Source organism: Protomyctophum bolini, assembly GCF_963924005.1.
Source record: "Protomyctophum bolini genome assembly, chromosome: 1".
NCBI lineage: Eukaryota > Metazoa > Chordata > Actinopteri > Myctophiformes > Myctophidae > Protomyctophum > Protomyctophum bolini.
The window spans coordinates 9,827,512-9,847,194 of record NC_137862.1 but is presented as its reverse complement, the minus strand read 5'-3'; the positions used below and the strand labels follow the sequence as shown (position 1 = coordinate 9,847,194).

General features: G+C 42.2%; 2 protein-coding genes across 3 annotated transcripts; one reads left to right on the top strand and one right to left on the bottom strand.

The window, feature by feature from the left end:
• Nucleotides 1-1,265: 1,265 nt before the first annotated feature.
• LOC308319038 (NACHT, LRR and PYD domains-containing protein 1b allele 2-like) lies at nt 1,266-6,402 on the top strand. Of its 2 annotated transcripts, XM_080768840.1 has the most exons (9): nt 1,266-1,374; nt 1,471-1,520; nt 2,057-2,271; nt 2,741-2,985; nt 3,780-3,896; nt 4,114-4,258; nt 5,073-5,138; nt 5,551-5,791; nt 6,096-6,402. In XM_080768840.1, exons 1-9 carry the CDS (start codon nt 1,276-1,278, stop codon nt 6,100-6,102), a joined length of 1,185 nt encoding a protein of 394 aa, XP_080624966.1. In that variant the 5' UTR covers nt 1,266-1,275; the 3' UTR covers nt 6,103-6,402. The 2 variants fall into 2 exon arrangements, with proteins under 2 accessions (XP_080624966.1, XP_080624967.1); XM_080768841.1 differs by lacking the exon at nt 6,096-6,402 and having other exon boundaries at nt 4,101-4,258; nt 5,551-5,779.
• A 3,893-nt stretch (nt 6,403-10,295) lies between these two features.
• slc39a1 (solute carrier family 39 member 1) lies at nt 10,296-15,857 on the bottom strand. The gene is made up of 4 exons (XM_080759691.1): nt 15,526-15,857; nt 14,316-14,446; nt 13,796-14,119; nt 10,296-11,466 (listed from the first exon to the last, which is right to left on the bottom strand). The coding sequence occupies exons 1-4, from the start codon at nt 15,638-15,640 to the stop codon at nt 11,113-11,115; spliced, it is 924 nt and encodes a 307-aa protein (XP_080615817.1). The 5' UTR covers nt 15,641-15,857; the 3' UTR covers nt 10,296-11,112.
• Between the last annotated feature and the right edge of the window lie 3,826 nt (nt 15,858-19,683).

Below are 19,683 nucleotides of genomic sequence, written 5' to 3'. Positions count from 1 at the left end.
TCAGAATGGGTTAATAACAACGCTATCGGATGTACCAAGCACGAGCTGGAACAACATATTATTTTCAGATGGGGGTCGGCGGCCAATTACATACAATTGTTGGGGTCCTTGACATGAAATATTGAGCACCACTGATACAGAAACATATAGGTTTTTCAGAAAACTGTCAGAATTTAGAAGACATTTTATAAATTTTGACGTCCGGCCTAAATGGGTTAATTTTTTTAACAAGTTACAAGAGAATGGAGCTTTCCGGGCCATTTGAATCATTATAATTCATCCTCCAATGTTAATCTACAGATTAATGAGAACCTTTGTGAACCTGTACATATTTATAAATAATGAATTGCATTGAGGAAGCCCGAAATAATCATATTTTAACTGGGGACACCCAAAATAATCATATTTGAACTGGGGACCCCCAAAATAGTCATATTTGAATTGAGGACCCCCAAAGTAATCATAATATGACCCCCCCCCCCCCCACACACACACACACACACACACACACACACACACACACAGCATTATGTCACTCAAAGTTAACATTGGAATCTATAATTTTATTGATTGTGTGTGTGTGTGTGTGTGTGTGTGTGTGTGTGTGTGTGTGTGTGTGTGTGTGTGTGTGTGTGTGTGTGTGTGTGTGTGTGTGTGTGTGTGTGTGCCTCTAGACTCCATCATTCCAACATGGACACAGTGAGGACAGAACCCTCTAGACTCCATCATTCCAACATGGACATAGTGAGGACAGAACCTTCTAGACTCCATCATTCCAACATGGACATAGTGAGTACAGAACCCTCTAGACTCCATCATTCCAACATGGACATAGTGAGTACAGAACCCTCTAGACTCCATCATTCCAACATGGACACAGTGAGGACAGAACCCTCTAGACTCCATCATTCCAACATGGACACAGTGAGGACAGAACCCTCTAGACTCCATCATTCCAACATGGACACAGTGAGGACAGAACCCTCTAGACTCCATCATTCCAACATGGACACAGTGAGGACAGAACCCTCTAGACTCCATCATTCCAACATGGACATAGTGAGGACAGAACCCTCTAGACTCCATCATTCCAACATGGACACAGTGAGGACAGAACCCTCTAGACTCCATCATTCCAACATGGACACAGTGAGGACAGAACCCTCTAGACTCCATCATTCCAACATGGACACAGTGAGGACAGAACCCTCTAGACTCCATCATTCCAACATGGACACAGTGAAGACAGAACCCTCTAGACTCCATCATTCCAACATGGACACAGTGAGGACAGAACCCTCTAGACTCCATCATTCCAACATGGACACAGTGAAGACAGAACCCTCTAGACTCCATCATTCCAACATGGACATAGTGAAGACAGAACCCTCTGCTCTGCACAATAATCACAGTGACTGAACATCAGGAAAGACACTGATCGTTTCCTGTCTGCTTTGTTGTGTCTTTCAGAGCCATTTTGAACCCAGTGTGCATGTAGAGCAGTGGACCAATCAGTACAGGTGAGTTATCCTAGTCAACCAATCAGTACAGGTCAGTTATCCTAGTCAACCAATCACTACAGGTGAGTTATCCTAGTCAACCAATCAGTACAGGTGAGTTATCCTAGTCAACCAATCACTACAGGTGAGTTATCCTAGTCAACCAATCACTACAGGTGAGTTATCCTAGTCAACCAATCACTACAGGTGAGTTATCCTAGTCAACCAATCAGTACAGGTCAGTTATCCTAAACACAGGACAGTCAACCAGTGTTGTTTTTGGCAGAAAATTTCTATTTTAGTTTTAGTCACATTTTAGTCACCTGGAATGTCTTAGTGTTAGTCTAGTTTTAGTCGACTAAAGTGTATTTTGAACTTGTGAAATGGGACATTCTGCAATACGAGTACTTTTACTTTTAGTACTTTAAGTACATTTTTATGCCAATACTTTTGTACTTTCACTCGAGTACACTCGGGACTTCTACTTGTAACGGAGTACGTCTACATTGCAGTATTTATACTTTTACTTAGTACTTTTTTTTCACCACTGGTCACAGGTTCAAGTTCGCCAGGTCCGGGCTGTTCCAGTGCAGCGAGACAGCGTTGGTGTTTGAAACGACAGGCGAAGGAGAGGTCCTCTACAGGACTGTTCAGTGGGAGGAGAGATGGTTCCAGCCAACAGGAAGGACTCCTGCAGGTCCTCTGTTTGACATCCAGTGTCCTCAGAAGTCTGTCTGCCAGCTACACCTGCCACACTGTGACATCACACCTGGTGAGTCAGCTACACCTGCCACACTGTGACATCACACCTGGTGAGTCACTGTTGAGACTTGGATGGTTAGAGCGGCGTGATTACATACAAAGTCAATACCAGAAGTTGTGCGGACGGGCATGGTGCGAACAAAGCTAACAGCCACCTGGTGTCTACCGTATATATAGATTGAAATGTTCCAGTTCATAGTCTACTGCAGGCCTGGTTGACTATAGATTGAAATGTTCCAGTTCATAGCCTACTGCAGGCCTGGTTGACTAGATTTAGAAGACATTTTGAAGCTCTTAATTGCTACTAAATTGATATATTGTTCATTTGGAGAAATCCATCATATAACAAGTAAGTCAATGAGTGAGAAGCACAGAGTGGAGTGGGTGGAGCTTAGCGGAGGGTGAAGTGGTTTAGACATTGTGTTCAGATTTGGTTTACATGGAGTGGAATCTATAACGTTATGTTATTTCCCCCACAGGTGATCTGTCCGTGGCCCACATCACAGACGAGGGTCTGGAACTCTTACAACCACAGAGAGTGACCCAGACTCATGTGATTGTAAATGTGAACCATCTGTCTCTCTTTGGGATCCTGGAAAGAGTCTTGAGCTACTTTCAATCACCCACACCAAAACGTGCTCAGGTGTTGCTGTTCCGTCAAGAGTCACAGATACGGAGGACGATGAGTGTGTTACTGCTGCCCAGTAATGTGCCTTACATAGAGGTAAATATATCTGTTAAGTAATGTGCCTTACATAGAGGTAAATATATCTGTTAAGTAATGTGCCTTACAGAGAGGTAAATATATCTGTTAAGTAATGTGTCTTACAGAGAGGTAAATATATCTGTTAAGTAATGTGTCTTACAGAGAGGTAAATATATCTGTTAAGTAATGTGCCTTACAGAGAGGTAAATATATCTGTTAAGTAATGTGTCTTACAGAGACGTAAATATATCTGTTAAGTAATGTGTCTTACAGAGAGGTAAATATATCTGTTAAGTAATGTGTCTTACAGAGAGGTAAATATATCTGTTAAGTAATGTGTCTTACAGAGAGGTAAATAAATATATCTGTTAAGTAATGTGTCTTACAGAGAGGTAAATATATCTGTTAAGTAATGTGTCTTACAGAGAGGTAAATATATCTGTTAAGTAATGTGTCTTACAGAGAGGTAAATATATCCGTTAAGTAATGTGCCTACGGACCCCCCATTTAATGGCATTTCTATCTCTGGGACCCTCAATTTGCATTGTAAAACCAATGTTAATTTAACTCTGAGAGTACACTCTCCGAGTTACAGAGCCATAAGGGTCCATTTGGTTCCTAACTATAATTTAGCTGGGGACCCCCTGGAACTCCCTCAAGAACCCCTGGGGGTCCTCGGACCCCACTTTGGGAACCACTGGCCTAGGGGGGTCATTTCATTTGGCTCCTGAGAAATGTCAGCTCTGCCTAAATACCTGATACCGGCCACTATGAATGAACCATCTGGTCAAACTGTGTTGGTGTCATTATAGGTGAAGGGAGTTCATGAAAACAAGCAACGCATCGAGCCGGTCACCTCCGACTGTGTTCTCATCCCAGACCAACCCTACAGTCTGTCGGTGTGTCCTTCACAGAAAGTACAACCTGAGGTACGTATTAAACCTACAAGTCTGTCAGTGTGTCCTTCACTGAAAGTACAACCTGAGGTACATATTAAACCTACGTTGTCTGTTTATTGTATGGTAAAGCAGTGTACAATAAACACTTTTTTTTCACTCCTCCGCCACTGCTGCTGCAGCTGCTGTAACTAGGCTACTAGTTACTATAGGCTGCTGTAACACAATTAACACAAGTCTCTGTTTTCAGGCTGCAACTTATTTTGGAGACAATTATGGACCAAATTACCATCCAACGTTCCTGGCGTCTATGGATGTCAGTGCAGAAAACTTCTCAATGGAATTACTGAGCCCCGACTCTGGACCGGTCTGGCAGCAAGACATTACCCTGGAAGGTAAAGTTATGGACTTTCATTCAACCTTGGGATGTAGCAAGCCGGTCTCACCCAAATACCGTGAAATAGCACAGATTGGCAATTCAAATACACACCTAGAAAACCCCCAAATCCGAACATATTACACTGAAACTGAAATGCTCCACATAGGGGCTCCTCCACATAGCGGCCCCTCCACATAGGGGCCCCTCCTCATAGGGGACCCTCCGTCAGCCGTCTCTATGCTCCTCATAGGGGCCCCTATCTCCTCATAGGGGCCCCTCCTCATAGGGGACCCGAGCCATTCATTTCAATGGAAGTTGCTCAGTGGCGTTTTGAAGCACCCGGAAGACTGCCGGAAGTACCGTTATAACTCAACGGCTCCAATGAGCGGAAGTTAAGCCCGGGATGACGCACCGTTACGCACATGACGTCACTGAACGTCACGTCCACTTCCATGGAACGTGCTGCACTTCCACTTTCCGCCAGTAGGTAGTAGGCAGCGTCAACGTTGGATTAACCTTACTGGGGGGGGGGCGTGGGGACGCCAACGATTGTCGCCAGTTGTCGCGTGGAACTTTGTGAAGTTCGGTAGAGCCGACTCAGCCCTGGTCGAGTTGCAACCAAATCGTAAATCATGTCAAACCCGATCTCACTCTCCCTCTCCCTCACGCAGTGAAATAGCAATCTGTCGCGGTCAAAACAGTAGTAGTGTAACATGTAGGGATTGTGGGGGTTTATGTCGGGACTTGGCAGTCCGTGCTATTTCACCGTGGTGAGATGGGCCTCGATGGTTCGTTTCTGTTCATAATTTGAACACTTTTATTTCTTGCAGCACAATCAACAGGAGCGGCTGCTTCCATACCAGCACAATCTACAGGAGCAGCTGCTTCCATACCAGGTGAGTCTCTAGCTTGTAGATCTGTTGTTACTTCCATACCAGGTGACTCTCTAGCTTGTAGATCTGTTGTTACTTTGGATGTTTTAGCGTGACGCTGTAGTGAGGTCAAGTAGGACGTTAATTCATGAACAAACACGTTTAAATAAGGAGATAAGAGATTTCTGCAGCAACGATCTATATAACGATATCTATAGCACACACACCACTGGTGTGTGTGTGTGTGTGTGTGTGTGTGTGTGTGTGTGTGTATATATATATATATATATATATATATATATACTACCAGCACAAACTGTATCACTTTATTGCAATTTTTAGAATAAGAATTGTTAGCTCCTATATGGCACTTTCCATTTTAAAACAATGTCAAATGAAAACCAACAACTCAACGTTCAATCCTCCTTAACTTCAGCAAAACACTTTGTGGACCAACATCGGCGTTTCCTGGTCGACATGGTGAGGAATGTGGGTCCCATCATGGATGTACTCTTTGAGAAGGACATCATAGACAATGAGGGCTACAGCAATGTGGAGTCCAAGCCCAACACTCAGGGCAAGATGAGGGCAATCTATGCTCTCCTGACCTCCAGCAAAGCCAGAGACACTTTGCACGAAGCTCTCCAGGAATACGAGCATTCTCTCCTTGAAGATCTGTAAGTCATTTGCATTTAATTAAGCCATTTTGGGGCGGGAACCCCTTGTGGTGTTTTAAAGCATTATGTTATACTTTAGCTGTTGATGAAATGGCAGATCTACAAGCTACGAACTTGTAGGTCTTTTTTGAAAAATCGTGAGAATGTGCCTCGAATCTTTGAATATATATTATTATATATAATATATAATATATTATTACAGAGTTATTACAAATTTGAAACTGGCCCCCGTAAAATCTGAATGTGTGTTTCTGCACAGATATGGTTATTCACAGCAGCGGTGTTGTTGTTCTTCTCCTGTTAGGAAGTAAGTGATGCTGTTGATGGACCAGGAGTGCTGTGCTTCCCTGCGTGGCCACCAGATGTCCCCCTTCGTCGGGGGGGGTGTGGGGGGGGGACGGACGCACATTGTGATTGGCCGGAATCAGATGGTGTACAGTATGACGATGAGAGCCCCTCACTTCACACAGGTGTGATTTTTATTGCTCTGTAAAGCTCTTTGAACTGAACTTCATGTCATGAAAAGTGCTGTACAAATACATGTATGTAAATGTAATGTAGATCATTATTAAATATCACTGTCGGATGCATTCATGTATGTTTGATTTGTGACATTTCACACAAACTGTAACTCACAATAATGCCAAATAAATGCCGTTGGTCAAGTAATTCCCCCAAATTCAAGGTACCAAACGATAACTCTGAACTCTCTCAACCGCGGGATGATATTTAATTAGTATTAGAACTGGCCCTCTGGTATGTTGCATGGACCAGCATAATACTACAAGTCCCACAATGCACTTCGCAGTCATTGTCACGTATCAGGGCTCTTCACTATTGATCAGCTGTATATCACTTGTGGTCAACTTTCAGCCAACTTTCTCCCCAAAAATGGCCCGTGTGTTGAAACACAGTCCGGCCCTCGACTTGTACCCTGCTCTAATACATGGAACGACCTACGAAAGACATTACAATTGACCACATTTGTTTTAGTTTTTTATTTGTAAAACTAATATAATTCCACATTATTATTATTATATTCATGGGCGGAGTTAATGGGGGTGCAAGGGGGGGTTTAAAAGACCGGCATCACTATGGTTACCAATCTGCCGTGGTCTCTGAGTTGTTGTGACTCTTATGTAGGCTACATATGTTGTTATCCTGCTGAAGCTTTTCAGTAAACTTTACTATTTTCATTATAATTAAGGACATTTGACACAACGATTGTATTGTATTCTTTTCCTGATCTTCTGATGTATTGTGATGTTTTTCTATGTGATTGTATTACTCGACGACACTGAAAATGAGTTTGATTACTTGAGAATTAATAAAACTTGAATGAATAATATATGGCTCTTTTCATGAGCACTGTTGAACCTATGTACAGTATGTACAGTATGCTGGCTCTTACTTTGACCAGCAGTGTAGACTAACTGTTGAGAATAGGTTTCAACACTGCATTCTGGGTAATGTTAGATGTGTTTTTTTATGGCACCCTATTGGTCTTCTGGGTAATGCTAGATTGTTATGGCGCTGTATGTTTTTGTCACCCTCTGACACTCACCGGGTGCTGCCACACTATCCAAAGAGCCGCGCACGTTTTCGGCTGCGCACGGCTTCAAAACCGGGTTTGTAGACACTCTGGTGGATGGAAAATAAGCTCCACTTCCGCGGACGACTTGCGCGACGGCCAGATTCCTGGAAGCGCTCTCCTCCTCCGCGTCAATCGTCCGCAGAGGTGGAGCTTAATTCCCATTCCCGCACACGCCGTCACAGCTTCTTCTGTCCGCGGCGCAAAACCGCTTTGCGCTTGGGTCTGGAAACGGCTACAGTGTGAGACTTAGGTCTGGAAAGGGCTACAGTATATTACAGTATATTACGACTACATTATGTGCAGACCTCCCAGGTATGGGATATTACTACTACATTATGTGCAGACCTCCCAGGTATGGGATATTACTACTACATTATGTGCAGACCTCCCAGGTATGGGATATTACTATGTACATACCTCCCATGTATGGGATATTACTACTCTTCCTGCGTTCAGCAGAGTGGTGTTCTGAAGCGTCTGGTTGCTCCAGACCGTAATCCGCCGGCTGTAATCCAACGGCTGATTCGGTCTGGTTTATTAACCAGGCTACATACCACCCACATGGGTTGGAAACCAAGAAAGAGGAGCATTTTCTGAAACATTATGATGGGTTTACTCTGAGATTCACCAAGATATTGTCATACACCAAAGGACAGCCAGGTGACTTTACACAGTAAAATCAATCAATCATTAATTCCGAGAGTGAAAAGCTTCAACCAAAAGAGTTTGATTGTATCCTCCAAGAAAGGAATCATAGACGATACACAAAAATTACACAATGGTTCAAAGGACAACAAGGTGTCCTTTAAACCAGGGATACTCAAATAGATTTACCTGTGGGCCACATTACAAAAATGGCAAGGGGCCAGGGGCCAGTAGATAAAATTACGACATTAATGATACTTACTAATATGTAAATAAATGTGTTACATTTTCTTGCATAAACACAAAGAGCTGTTTCCATAACTGCACAAATTATTGCACATAACATGAGTAGCTGTTATAATAACATAATAACATAACATGAGTAGCTCTTTGCCTGCCTGCCTGTCTGTCTGTCTGTCCATGAGTAGTTATTTGTCTGTCTGTCAATGAGTAGCTGTCTTACTGTCTGCCTGTCTATGAGTAGCTGTCTGCCTGCCTGTCTATGAGTAGCTGTCTGTCTGCCTGCCTGCCTGTCCAATTGTCCATGAGTAGCTGTCTGTCTGCCTGTCTGAGTAGCTGTCTGCCTGCCTGCCTAATTGTCCATGAGTAGCTGTCTGTCTGCCTGTCTATGAGTAGCTGTCTGCCTGCCTGCCTAATTGTCCATGAGTAGCTGTCTGTCTGCCTGTCTATGAGTAGCTGTCTGCCTTCCTGCCTGTCCAATTGTCCATGAGTAGCTGTCTGTCTGTCCATGAGTAGCTGTCTGCCTGCCTGTCCAATTCTCCATGAGTAGCTGTCTGTCTGCCTGTCTATGAGTAGCTGTCTGACTGCCTGCCTGTCCAATTCTCCATGAGTAGCTGTCTGTCTGTCTGCCTGTCTATGAGTAGCTGTCTGCCTGCCTGCCAGCCAGCAAGTTGGTTAACAGAAAATAAATTGTTATGGCTGAGTAAAATAAAATACAATAAACACAATTTGCCTGAAAATAGATTACCCAGCTATGACCTTTTTCATGAAAAAAAATGAGTAGTGATATGGCTGACTGAGTAAAATAAAACAATCTACCTGAAAATAGATAGCTATAGATAGCTAAGAGCAATTTCCGCAATTTCCATTTCCGCAATTTCAGCAATTTCCATTTCCACCATTTCCGCAATTTCCGCAATTTCCATTTCCAACTATTAATGGCAGCTGGTTTATTTATTTATTTATTTTTATTTCATTTTCCAGATTTTTTTTTCAGATTTTCATTGGTGGGCTAGTCATAATGGTCCCGCGGGCCCCCTGATGTGGCCCGCGGGCCTGAGGTTGAGTGTCACTGCTTTAAACTACCAGTATTTACAAACTGAAAGTGAAACTGTAATGTTAGATGTCATGGTAACGTGTTTCATAACACTGCACTAATGTTTGCTGTAATGACTATTTTAGCCTTAGCAGGCAATTTTTGCTAACATTTGCATTACTGTTGCAAGCCAGCTGCCATGTTATTTGTGTCCAAAGTAGCCACTGATACGGCAAACTACATGATTACATTAAATCATGCAAATCATAATCATGCATCATAATTACATTAAATTTGTGCAAATTGTTTTACATGATGTGTTGGATATCATCCATGGCGGTGCAAGGTTACAGATACCAAAAGATACAATGGATGTAGAAGACCTTTTCTACGATGTAAAGGGAACTAACAGCAATAAAGTGGGGTAGCAGTATAACCATTGTAGCCAAATTGTTAAAATCTGCATTTGTGTCAGAGACTGGATATACCTAATGTAATAACTGACATTTTATTTGTTCAGGAGTGAGGGGAGGACGAAGAAGGAGATCAGCCGGGGAATCGGAGCGGCAGTGCTACCACACTGTGACGAAAAGAGAGCTGAGGCAGAAGGCAAACGCCTCTGTCTAGCGAGCAATCTTCATTCCTACTCTCACCTATGGTCATGAAGTGTGGGTCATGACTGAAAGAATGAGGTCGCAAATACAAGCGGCCAAAATGTTTTCTCCAACGGGGGGCTGACATCTCCCTTAGAGATAGGGTGAGAAGTTCAGTCACGTGAGAGAGACTCGAGTAGTCGCTGCTTCTTCGCCTGGAAAGGAGCCAGCTTAGGTGGTTCGGGCATCTGGTTAGGATTCCTCTCGAGCATCTCCCTAGGGAGATCCTTGATGCATGTCCCACTGGGACATGCATCCTATACGTACAGTAAATGGCTTAAAACAGTTAGGTGCACACTGCAGTGTTTATGTTGGGAACAAGAAGCTACCAATTCCTCCTTTAAATTAGTTTAATAAGTGTAAAGCTAAATACATATATATATATTTTATTTAATTCTTTGTTTTTTTAAAAAACATTTAAAAAAAAGAGAAAATAGCCGTAGATCATAGAGCTTGCAGATTGGCTATTTCACAATTTTAAGTACAATAGTGCTTAAGTGATTAATGGAACAATTACAACATAGTATTTATATAGTTACTGCCCAATCTGGGAATCCATTCTTTTTTCTTGAGAGATTACATACTGCCAGGTATCAGTCCTTTTGTTTCCAGTGTCCTCTTCAGTAGTGTCAAAGTTCATACAACATTCCTAAAACAACCCTATTGCATTTAGATCTAAAACACATTTCAACACACAAAACCAACACGATAGTCCACCCTGTTCCTTTAGTCTTGTCACCGTTTCTATTTACATAAAATCCTCTTAAAGATAAAGAATGATAAACACAGTTCTTTCAAACATCCTCATGTGAAATTGAAAGTATATATAAGTATATATTAAAAGTATTAAAACATGTATGCTTTGACATCAAAAGCCCATTACAACCTCACAGCGTGGCAGTACGCAAACAAATAAGTTTGTCTTCAAGTGGAACAATCTTCCTGATGCTTGTACAGTAACATCTTCAGTGTTCATGTATCCACTCTGTGTACAAAATGTAACCAAAAGGAACTTAATACTGTCAGAGTTAACACGGGTCAATTTGGTTACATCTTGTACACTCTCAGGGTTTTACTGGGCAAGGACTGTACTGCATCGGTACAAAGGTCTCCGTTCTCATCATGCCACACGTCACAAGGCGTGCTGTCCTTCTCAGTCCACAAAGGTGAGGCCTGCCATGACACTGAAGCCCAGCAGAATGAACAGCACCTTGAGGAGCTGCCTCCCTGGGGAGTTGAGTTCGTGTGGAAGGATCTCCAGGAAGGTGATGTAAACGAATGTCCCCGCGGCCAGTCCTTCCAGGATGGCCTGGATCAGAGCCCCTGATGTCAGCTGGGCCTCCATCACGCTGATGCCAATGGCGATGCCAATGGGTGACATCATGGCAAACACACCGATGTAAGCCGCCACCCACATAGGCGTCAGTGCACTCTGCACAAGCTTCACCGATAGGCTGAAAACTATGATACTCTTGTGGATCAGAATGGCAATGCAGATCTCTAAAACCTAGGGGGGGGGGGGAAACGAAACAAAACATAAACAAATCACACTCGTGTGAAGTGAGCTCAATCTGATCATACATGATCACATTCCAGCCAATCACTTTTGGCGTTTTCTGTCCTCGCTTTATAAGCCCTCAGCTAATCAAACTAGAGCGCACTAGACCTCAGGTTGTGGCCTCCTGGTGGCGCTAGAATAGGCCAATGTTAAAAGGGTGCCATTTGTTCTTATGCCTTAAATGGCAATTGGATGATTTGAGGCATTCTGTTCTAAAAATGTGTTCATCACAAAGAATCCATCTGTTGGTGCCACTATAACAGGCCAATGTGAAAAGGGTGGGATATATTCCTCAGCCTAGTAGGAAAGTGCTTGAAAGATTTCACGTAAATTGCACGCTGCGTTCATGATTTGAGGCTTTTTGTTCAAAACGGGCCAGTCCTGCAAACGTTGTAAGCCAATGTTAGCCAATTAGGATGGAATATAGAGATGTGACTGAGACTGTAACGATTTGCGGGATTTTTGGACAACATCTGGAGTAATACTCATACTGCACAGCCTTGAGCTTGAGTTTGAATGAAGCACAGCAACACTGAATGTTTGGTTTAGAGTAAATTAGTTAACTAAAATGGGAACTCTTTACTAAAGGTAAACAGAGTTAGCTTTCACTTTGTGAGAGGGAAGGTATTTGCACAAGATGTCAGTATTAAAGGCTAAGGAAAGCATGTGATAGGTTGTCTGATGATTTTGTTCTGTGTACTAGAGCAGTGGGGGGTGCTAAAACAGCGTATGTCTGTAACGTGGATTACAGACATACGTACACACAGAGACTTGGTGCATTTATAGATAGATTTTGCAGGGGTTTTTAACCTTTTCATACTGAAGTACCACCACAATAACTGATGTTAAAACACAGGAGCGTAGACCTGCTATTCAGCTATTATTAACCCATTGACGCCTGGTGCAACGTATACGTTGTTCTACCCTTGATGCCGGCCGTGCTCTCTGTGTCTCATCAGCTATTGCTATACATGTAGCAACATAACTATTTAAAAAAAAAATCATCAGAATTTGAAGGTTTTCAGAAACCTTAGGTCAGGCCCTAGAAGGCGTTCCCAGATTCGGCCTCAGGCATCAATGGGTTAACACAGGAGGAAAATGTTATTTATTCTTTAAATTGTTTTGTTTTTGTTCCTTTCATAAGACAATTTTGCTGCTGATCTGATGCACAACTGATACATTTCTAATGTGATCCTTCCTAAAGTCTTACGGCTAGGTGTGCTGTCATGCTAATTTCAGCACGGCTGGAGAGCCTATTTAAACCAATTGTTGGTCAAAACTAGCTGTATTATATTTGGCATTAAAATTGAGTATGAAGGACCCCAATGGAAAAAGCCTTGGTGCTTTCTTGGATCTAAATCCTCTTAACAGACTTGTATGAATGATGAATCTTGTCAGTGTGGGACACCAGTTTTAATTTACGATTATTTTGGGGGTCACGGCCTGAAAACGTTGGGAAGCACTGTACTAGAGAAAGGGGCTAATTGTATGACTGCAATGACGTCAAGCAAGCTCAAATGCGTGGGTCACATGCATGGTCTTAAGGTTGTTCTGAGAGTATTGGCTGCACAGTGTATGGAAGTCGCATGACTATAAGATAACATGTATAAACCAGAAGATAACCTTTATGACAAGATAGTGAAACCACAATGTTGTTAAAGTGTCCTTTGAGCTTGAAAAAATATTTTGGAGACCATATGAGTTACGTGGGATCATTTGCCTCCCAACCTAACCAAGATATTGGAACAAGTGTCAAATTAATAAAGATATATAATATATAAAGCTAATCAAATCATTGGAAATACCAGATCATCACTAATCCAGACTCCTTTCTCCTCAGAGGCTGACCGCTGACAGCCATGAAGTATAAGGGCTAACTTATACCGGTACTTTGTTGTACAACAGACAGGTGTCAAATTATTTTAAGAAACTAATATTTTGGAAGCTTTCAGCATAAATCTTAGATTTTTTCTATGACCATATTGAAAAAAGAAGGAAAAACATAATAGCAAGCAATAATTAAAATATACCTCATCCGTCGGACGATGGCCAGTGTGGACAGACATTTAGTTGTGTGCCTTTATAAATGACTACTTCACCTACAAGCGGAAGAGCCTTTGGGATGTTTCTCCTACAATTGGGTTAGAATTCTAGGAATTCCACACATTGCCTCCCCACAGAGTGTATGCAATTGGGAATATAACATTCATTATCAAGACCACAGGACGGTTTTGGTATCAACTTAATTTAAGTGAAGTAAGGCTTATATTGTTCTTACCTTGGACTCACTGCTCTGTAGGCCTATGGCCAACCCCTCAAACAAAGAATGGAAGGAGAGAGAGAGGAAGAGCATGAATGAACGAAAGGACGAGTGGGCCTGCAAGTCGACATGGACATGGTGGCCACTGCTCTCCAGATCGTGGCTTGCGGCCTGCCCATGTCCATGTCCGTGTCCGTGGCCAGTGGAATGGATCAGGGGGGCTCTCTCCTCGCTTGCCCCTCCACTGCCTCCAGCCTCCCGACAGTTGAGCACGATCCTCTCTACAATGAGGACAGTGAAGAAGCCAGCAGCAATGATGAACTCTGGGAGGGGGAAGCTGGTCTGTTTGACAGAGAGTGGGAGAGAACAGTCAGTTTTGTTTTCCTTTTTACAAATTAAAAAAGGCACGGAAGAGATAATTTCCAGTACTCTTAAATTGTATAATCAATAATACATATATTTGATCATGTCTTCATCTATAAATTGCACTCATTTGGCCCTTGACAGACCCCAGACTAGGTCACATGATCAAACCTACCTCCACCTTCTGTGCTTCCAACACAGCATGGATGTCTGACAGGTAATCTGGGATGATGTCAAGTAGACATGCCGCCAGGAAAACCCCGCCCGCAAAGCAGCTGATCAAACTCAAAACTACACGATGGGTTTCTTAAGGGATAAAAAATAAAAAAGCATAAACAAATACATTAGGCCAGACATGAAGAAACACACAACAAACAGTATTATTGTCACTGCCGTTATCTAAATCAGATCTGTCACCAGAATCAGTTTAGGAATCAGCCCTGACATTATGGCAAACATCCCATGATTATTAACCAGATTATTGAACAATTTATTTATGTATTAGTTTCTGTTGTGTCCTACATCAGTGTTGGTGCTGTACCCTCAGAAACAGTAGAACATGCATGATGAACATTTAGCTAAAGAATCAGTCAATTTAAAACAAAAACTAATAAATTAATAAATCGTTCAATAATCTGGTCAAAGGCCTGCACCTCCCCTGGCAAATTGACAGATGATGGGGTCATCCCTATGTTCCACCTTAGGGTTTAGGGTTAGCGTTATACAATTGTATGTACAGTACAGAACAAATAATGTTTGTTTTTGCCATCTTTGTTGAAGAGTCTGAGCAATTATGTTTTAGTGTATTTTATGCCAGTGTTAATTAGATAGTTTAAGTAGCCTAGGCAGGCTTAAAGTTAAATGGATTGTTCAAAGACTGAGTTTAAATCAAAAATGTAAAAGTAACCCTAAGACTAAGTTGCTAAAATATTTTTAGTCTTACTAGAATTACTGTGATCTAAGTGGGGAACAAAGAACCTTTTTTGCATGGTGGAAAACATATACATTCCCCAGATGATCCCATCATATGACCAAAATGCAGAACTGGAAATAACACTGTCAGCAAAGAACAAGAAGTGTTGAAGAGCTAGGGGGGGTTCATCCCCATCAGGTGACTCGACTTTCAACTTTCTCCTTATCCTGTCCTTTATACTTTAGTCAGTGACTGACACGGTTAAAATCAAATCACTTTCCACAGTTTCCATCACAATGAAAGCACATTACCAACAAATTACTAACTAAACCATGACAGCAGCGGTCATTGAACTTAACTTTAATCCATCAACATTCCTATGATCAAACCATATAGTTTATGTGGCTGCTGTGTGCCGATTAGGGACCCATGAGTGTGTAAACAAAATACTATTAATACAATACGAACGAACCTGTTCCACTTGTATCCCTGAACCACTTCAGGCGAGCAGGAATGAATCCGAACAGCAGGGTGAGACACAACAAACCAACGAGGGCGCATATCTTCACCTGTAGTAGGTAGTCCATGTTCGCCTCAAATACGAGCTCGTCGATGGAAGAAAGGAAGGACCGTTATCTAACTACAATAAGACAGCTTACAGGTTACAACTCGGACGCTGTCGCGTCATAATGGCTCTCTGGTGCAGGAATTGGAAACATTGCGTTGTGTTTTGTTTTGTCAGTTGGACACTACACCACCAGACGACGCGAGGAGGAGACTCCAGTCCACTGGAACATCATGAACCATGATTCCCTAGTACACACACATGGCGCGCATGCGTGTATTTACATCAATATTCCGTAGTATGACGGTGTTGCTGAATCAGTGTTGCCATGTCTGCTTATTATATATTATTATTTCTATATTATTTCTGTAAAAGTGTAGTTGCTAACCCTATTTAAGCTTCCTGTCGACGATTATTATTTTATATTTTTTTGTAATAATTATTTAAACCAGTGGTTCTCACATTTCCATTAAAATGTTTTGTAGCCTACCGGCAGCTGTACTGTACCAGATTTGTGTTGTTGGAATGTTTACTAGACCATGTTGCTTATTTCTCTCACAACACTGTCGCTGGTGGGTTGCATCCTGTAAGTGTAAAAGAATAGGTTGCACCCTTATTGCATCCAAATGGACTATTTTGTCCATATAATGTAAAAAAATATATATATATTTGAAAAATGGTCTCTTAAGTAAAGTATACATGAGTAGAACATTCTACAATTGCTACACATTGCCGTTTTGGGGCATAAACAAGAAGCTGAAGGATAACATTCAACTTGTTATCAGTGACAGTAATAATGCTCAAATGCTGTATTGTCATTTTGACTCGATGTTGGATGTTTGAGAAACTTATTTTCTGTTTCAGCGATTCCCTCTGTTTTCGGCAGTGAGATCACGTACAGTGCACACTGCACAGTAACAGACAGTCAGACAACAGTACACATTTTGACAGACAAAAAAAAATGCACGTTTACTTTCAGCACAAAAGGTGGGCACTGTCTAGTGAGCTAATCTAGTGAGCTAATTTAAGGCTTCCGGTGGACGATCTCTTCAAAATAAGAGTACCTCTAGAGTATTGAAAAAAAGTTTAATTTGCACATTAAAACTACAAATTAAGCATTTAAATGATGCTATAAGACACACATTATGTTTCTGTGTAAAAACAAGTAATTAAATAATAATAATAATAATAATAAAGTTATCTAAATGGATAAATGCTATTCACTGGAGTGCATGGACTTCATAAAGTGGACACTGGACAAAAGACGGCTCCGCGAGGCAACTATCTGGACATACCCACGCGTCCGGGGAGATGTCCTCTACCACACCCCACTCTCCGCTAAGCGGGAGAGGTGTAAAATTCACAGCAGCAGAGCTTCTACTGGGGTCAATGCAAAAAAATGTACCGTTTCCGGACCCAGAATGGACACTGGACAAAGAGGCCTCCGCGAGGCAACTATCTGGACATACCCACGCGTCCGGGGAGATGTCCTCTACCACCGTACAGTCTCCGCTAAGCGGGAGAGGTGTAAAATTCACAGCAGCAGAGCTTCTACTGGGGTCAATGCAAAAAAATTACCGTTTCCGGACCCAGAATGGACACTGGACAAAAGACGGCTCCGCGAGGCAACTATCTGGACATACCCACGCGTCCGGGGAGATGTCCTCTACCACCCCACAGTCTCCGCTAAGCGGGAGAGGTGTAAAATTCACAGCAGCAGAGCTTCTACTGTGGTCAATGCAAAAAAATGTACCGTTTCCGGACCCAGAATGGACACTGGACAAAAGACGGCTCCGCGAGGCAACTATCTGGACATACCCACGTGTTCAGGGAGATGTCCTGTACCACACCCCAGTCTCCGCTAAGCGGGAGAGGTGTAAAATTCACAGCAGCAGAGCTTCTACTGTGGTCAATGCAAAAAAATGTACCGTTTCCGGACCCAGAATGGACACTGGACAAAAGACGGCTCCGCGAGGCAACTATCTGGACATACCCACGTGTTCAAGGAGATGTCCTGTACCACACCCCAGTCTCCGCTAAGCGGGAGAGGTGTAAAATTCACAGCAGCAGAGCTTCTACTGTGGTCAATGCAAAAAAATGTACCGTTTCCGGACCCAGAATGGACACTGGACAAAAGACGGCTCCGCGAGGCAACTATCTGGACATACCCACGTGTTCAGGGAGATGTCCTGTACCACACCCCAGTCTCCGCTAAGCGGGAGAGGTGTAAAATTCACAGCTGGAGCCCTTCTACTGGGGTCAATGCAAAGAAATTACCGTTTCCGGACCCAGAATGGACACTGGACAAAAGACGGCTCCGCGAGGCAACTATCTGGACATACCCACGTGTTCAGGGAGATGTCCTGTACCACACCCAAGTCTCCGCTAAGCGGGAGAGGTGTAAAATTCACAGCTGGAGCCCTTCTACTGGGGTCAATGCAAAAAAAATACCGTTTCCGGACCCAGAATGGACACCTAAATGTACTGTCTATCTATGACATTAACATTGTACAATCCTGTTCTTTCATATATAAATAAATGCACTTACCTTCCAAATATGCTTCCTACAACTTTCAAAGAATATTTTAAGACCAACTCTCAGGTTCATGATTATAATACTAGACAATCTGACAATATTCATCCTCCCTTCAGCCGTACCACTCTTAGCCAGTTCTCCATAAAAGTCAGAGGTTCTTTACTCTGGAATTCACACATACTTATTGCCAACTCCGCATCTTCACTCTGTAACTTTAAACATAGATTGAGGGCCAGCCTCTTGAAGTTACCCTCTCCAATTTAACATAATGTAGCGCATACACGCACGCACGCACGCACACACAGGCACACACACTTCACAAGTGTAAATAATGTATTTCTTGTTTTTGTTTTTGTTATTTTCCATACCTATGTTTGATTACTTTGTCTTAATATTTGTATATTACTATTTGTTTAAATTGTATATTAACTTTGGTGAGAACCACTTATAAGCCCTCCCTGGGTTTCTTTTCTCACCTGCACACACTTCTTTTATTGATGTTACCTTTTTGTACTGTTTTTATTGTGCGAAATAAACTAAACTAAAACTAAAACTAAACAGCTGGAGCCCTTCTACTGGGGTCAATGCTCAAAATGGCTCTGCATGCAATTTCAAAGTAATACTAATTATTTTGGTAATTACTGGTGTTTGAACACTAATGTCTAAATGATCTGAATGATGAATCTAAATCTTTGTTATCTGCCTTTCCTACCACTATTCTCCAGCAGCGTAACAAGTACATACTCATGCTATCTTGATTGAAGATACGCATACTGGCTTTTAAAAGCACTATGGACCTGTCACTATTAATCTGAATCTGTGTTGTGTTTGTACCAAATATCTCCTTCTCTTTGCATCTCAATTGTGTGAGTAGTTCCTCTATAGCCGATTGAGTATGTTCTTCAGAGATCATGAATGCAACAGGAGTTGATGAATTAAATGAACTTACTATAATTTCATAATACAAAATCCTTTTCTCTGTTAGTTTAGTCTTAATGATCCCCCCTGTGGCATCCCATGACGCGGCACATTGTGCGGTCGCATTGTGCCACAGTTTCACTCCTGCTTCACTAAAACATATAACCTTAAGGGGACTAACTTTAATAACTTGAATGAATCCTTTTACAACAACACTGTCTGTGTCTTTATATCCTCCCATTCTTTTTTAAGGTCCATCAAAGCTTTGATCTCACTGTTATCCTTCCATCCTAGTTTCCGCTGTTCATATTTGACCTGCCTGTACAAAGAAGTGTCTTTGCCAACTCCACTACGATTTCCAGCTATTAAAGACCTTGGGTCTGCATTGTTCACTGCCTCAATGTAAGCATTATGTGCAAATCGGTTCTTCATTTTTCTACCCAAGTTTGCACGCTCTGTGCTTCTAATATATCTACCTCTCAATTTGTCCTTTGTGTGATGTATGTTGCCAGTGTAAGCTATATGAAATATGCCGTCTTCGAATGAATAGAGATGTATTTTAAAGGTCATCTCACATGAAGTATGCCGACAGGCGCCAATGATTGTCAGAC

What these genes read in the sequence shown, in the direction of transcription:
- LOC308319038 (XM_080768840.1), top strand. Translation starts at nt 1,276, where the DNA reads ATGGACACAGTGAGGACAGAACCCTCTAGACTCCATCATTCCAACATG. An exon ending in ACACTGTGACATCACACCTG is followed by an intron (nt 2,272 to 2,740) that starts GTGAGTCAGCTA and finishes TTTCCCCCACAG; the next exon opens with GTGATCTGTCCGTGGCCCAC. An exon ending in AGCAGCTGCTTCCATACCAG is followed by an intron (nt 5,139 to 5,550) that starts GTGAGTCTCTAG and finishes CCTTAACTTCAG; the next exon opens with CAAAACACTTTGTGGACCAA.
- slc39a1 (XM_080759691.1), bottom strand. Translation starts at nt 15,640, where the DNA reads ATGGACTACCTACTACAGGTGAAGATATGCGCCCTCGTTGGTTTGTTG. An exon ending in CAGGGATACAAGTGGAACAG is followed by an intron (nt 14,447 to 15,525) that starts GTTCGTTCGTAT and finishes TTATCCCTTAAG; the next exon opens with AAACCCATCGTGTAGTTTTG. An exon ending in TGGAAGCACAGAAGGTGGAG is followed by an intron (nt 14,120 to 14,315) that starts GTAGGTTTGATC and finishes TCTGTCAAACAG; the next exon opens with ACCAGCTTCCCCCTCCCAGA.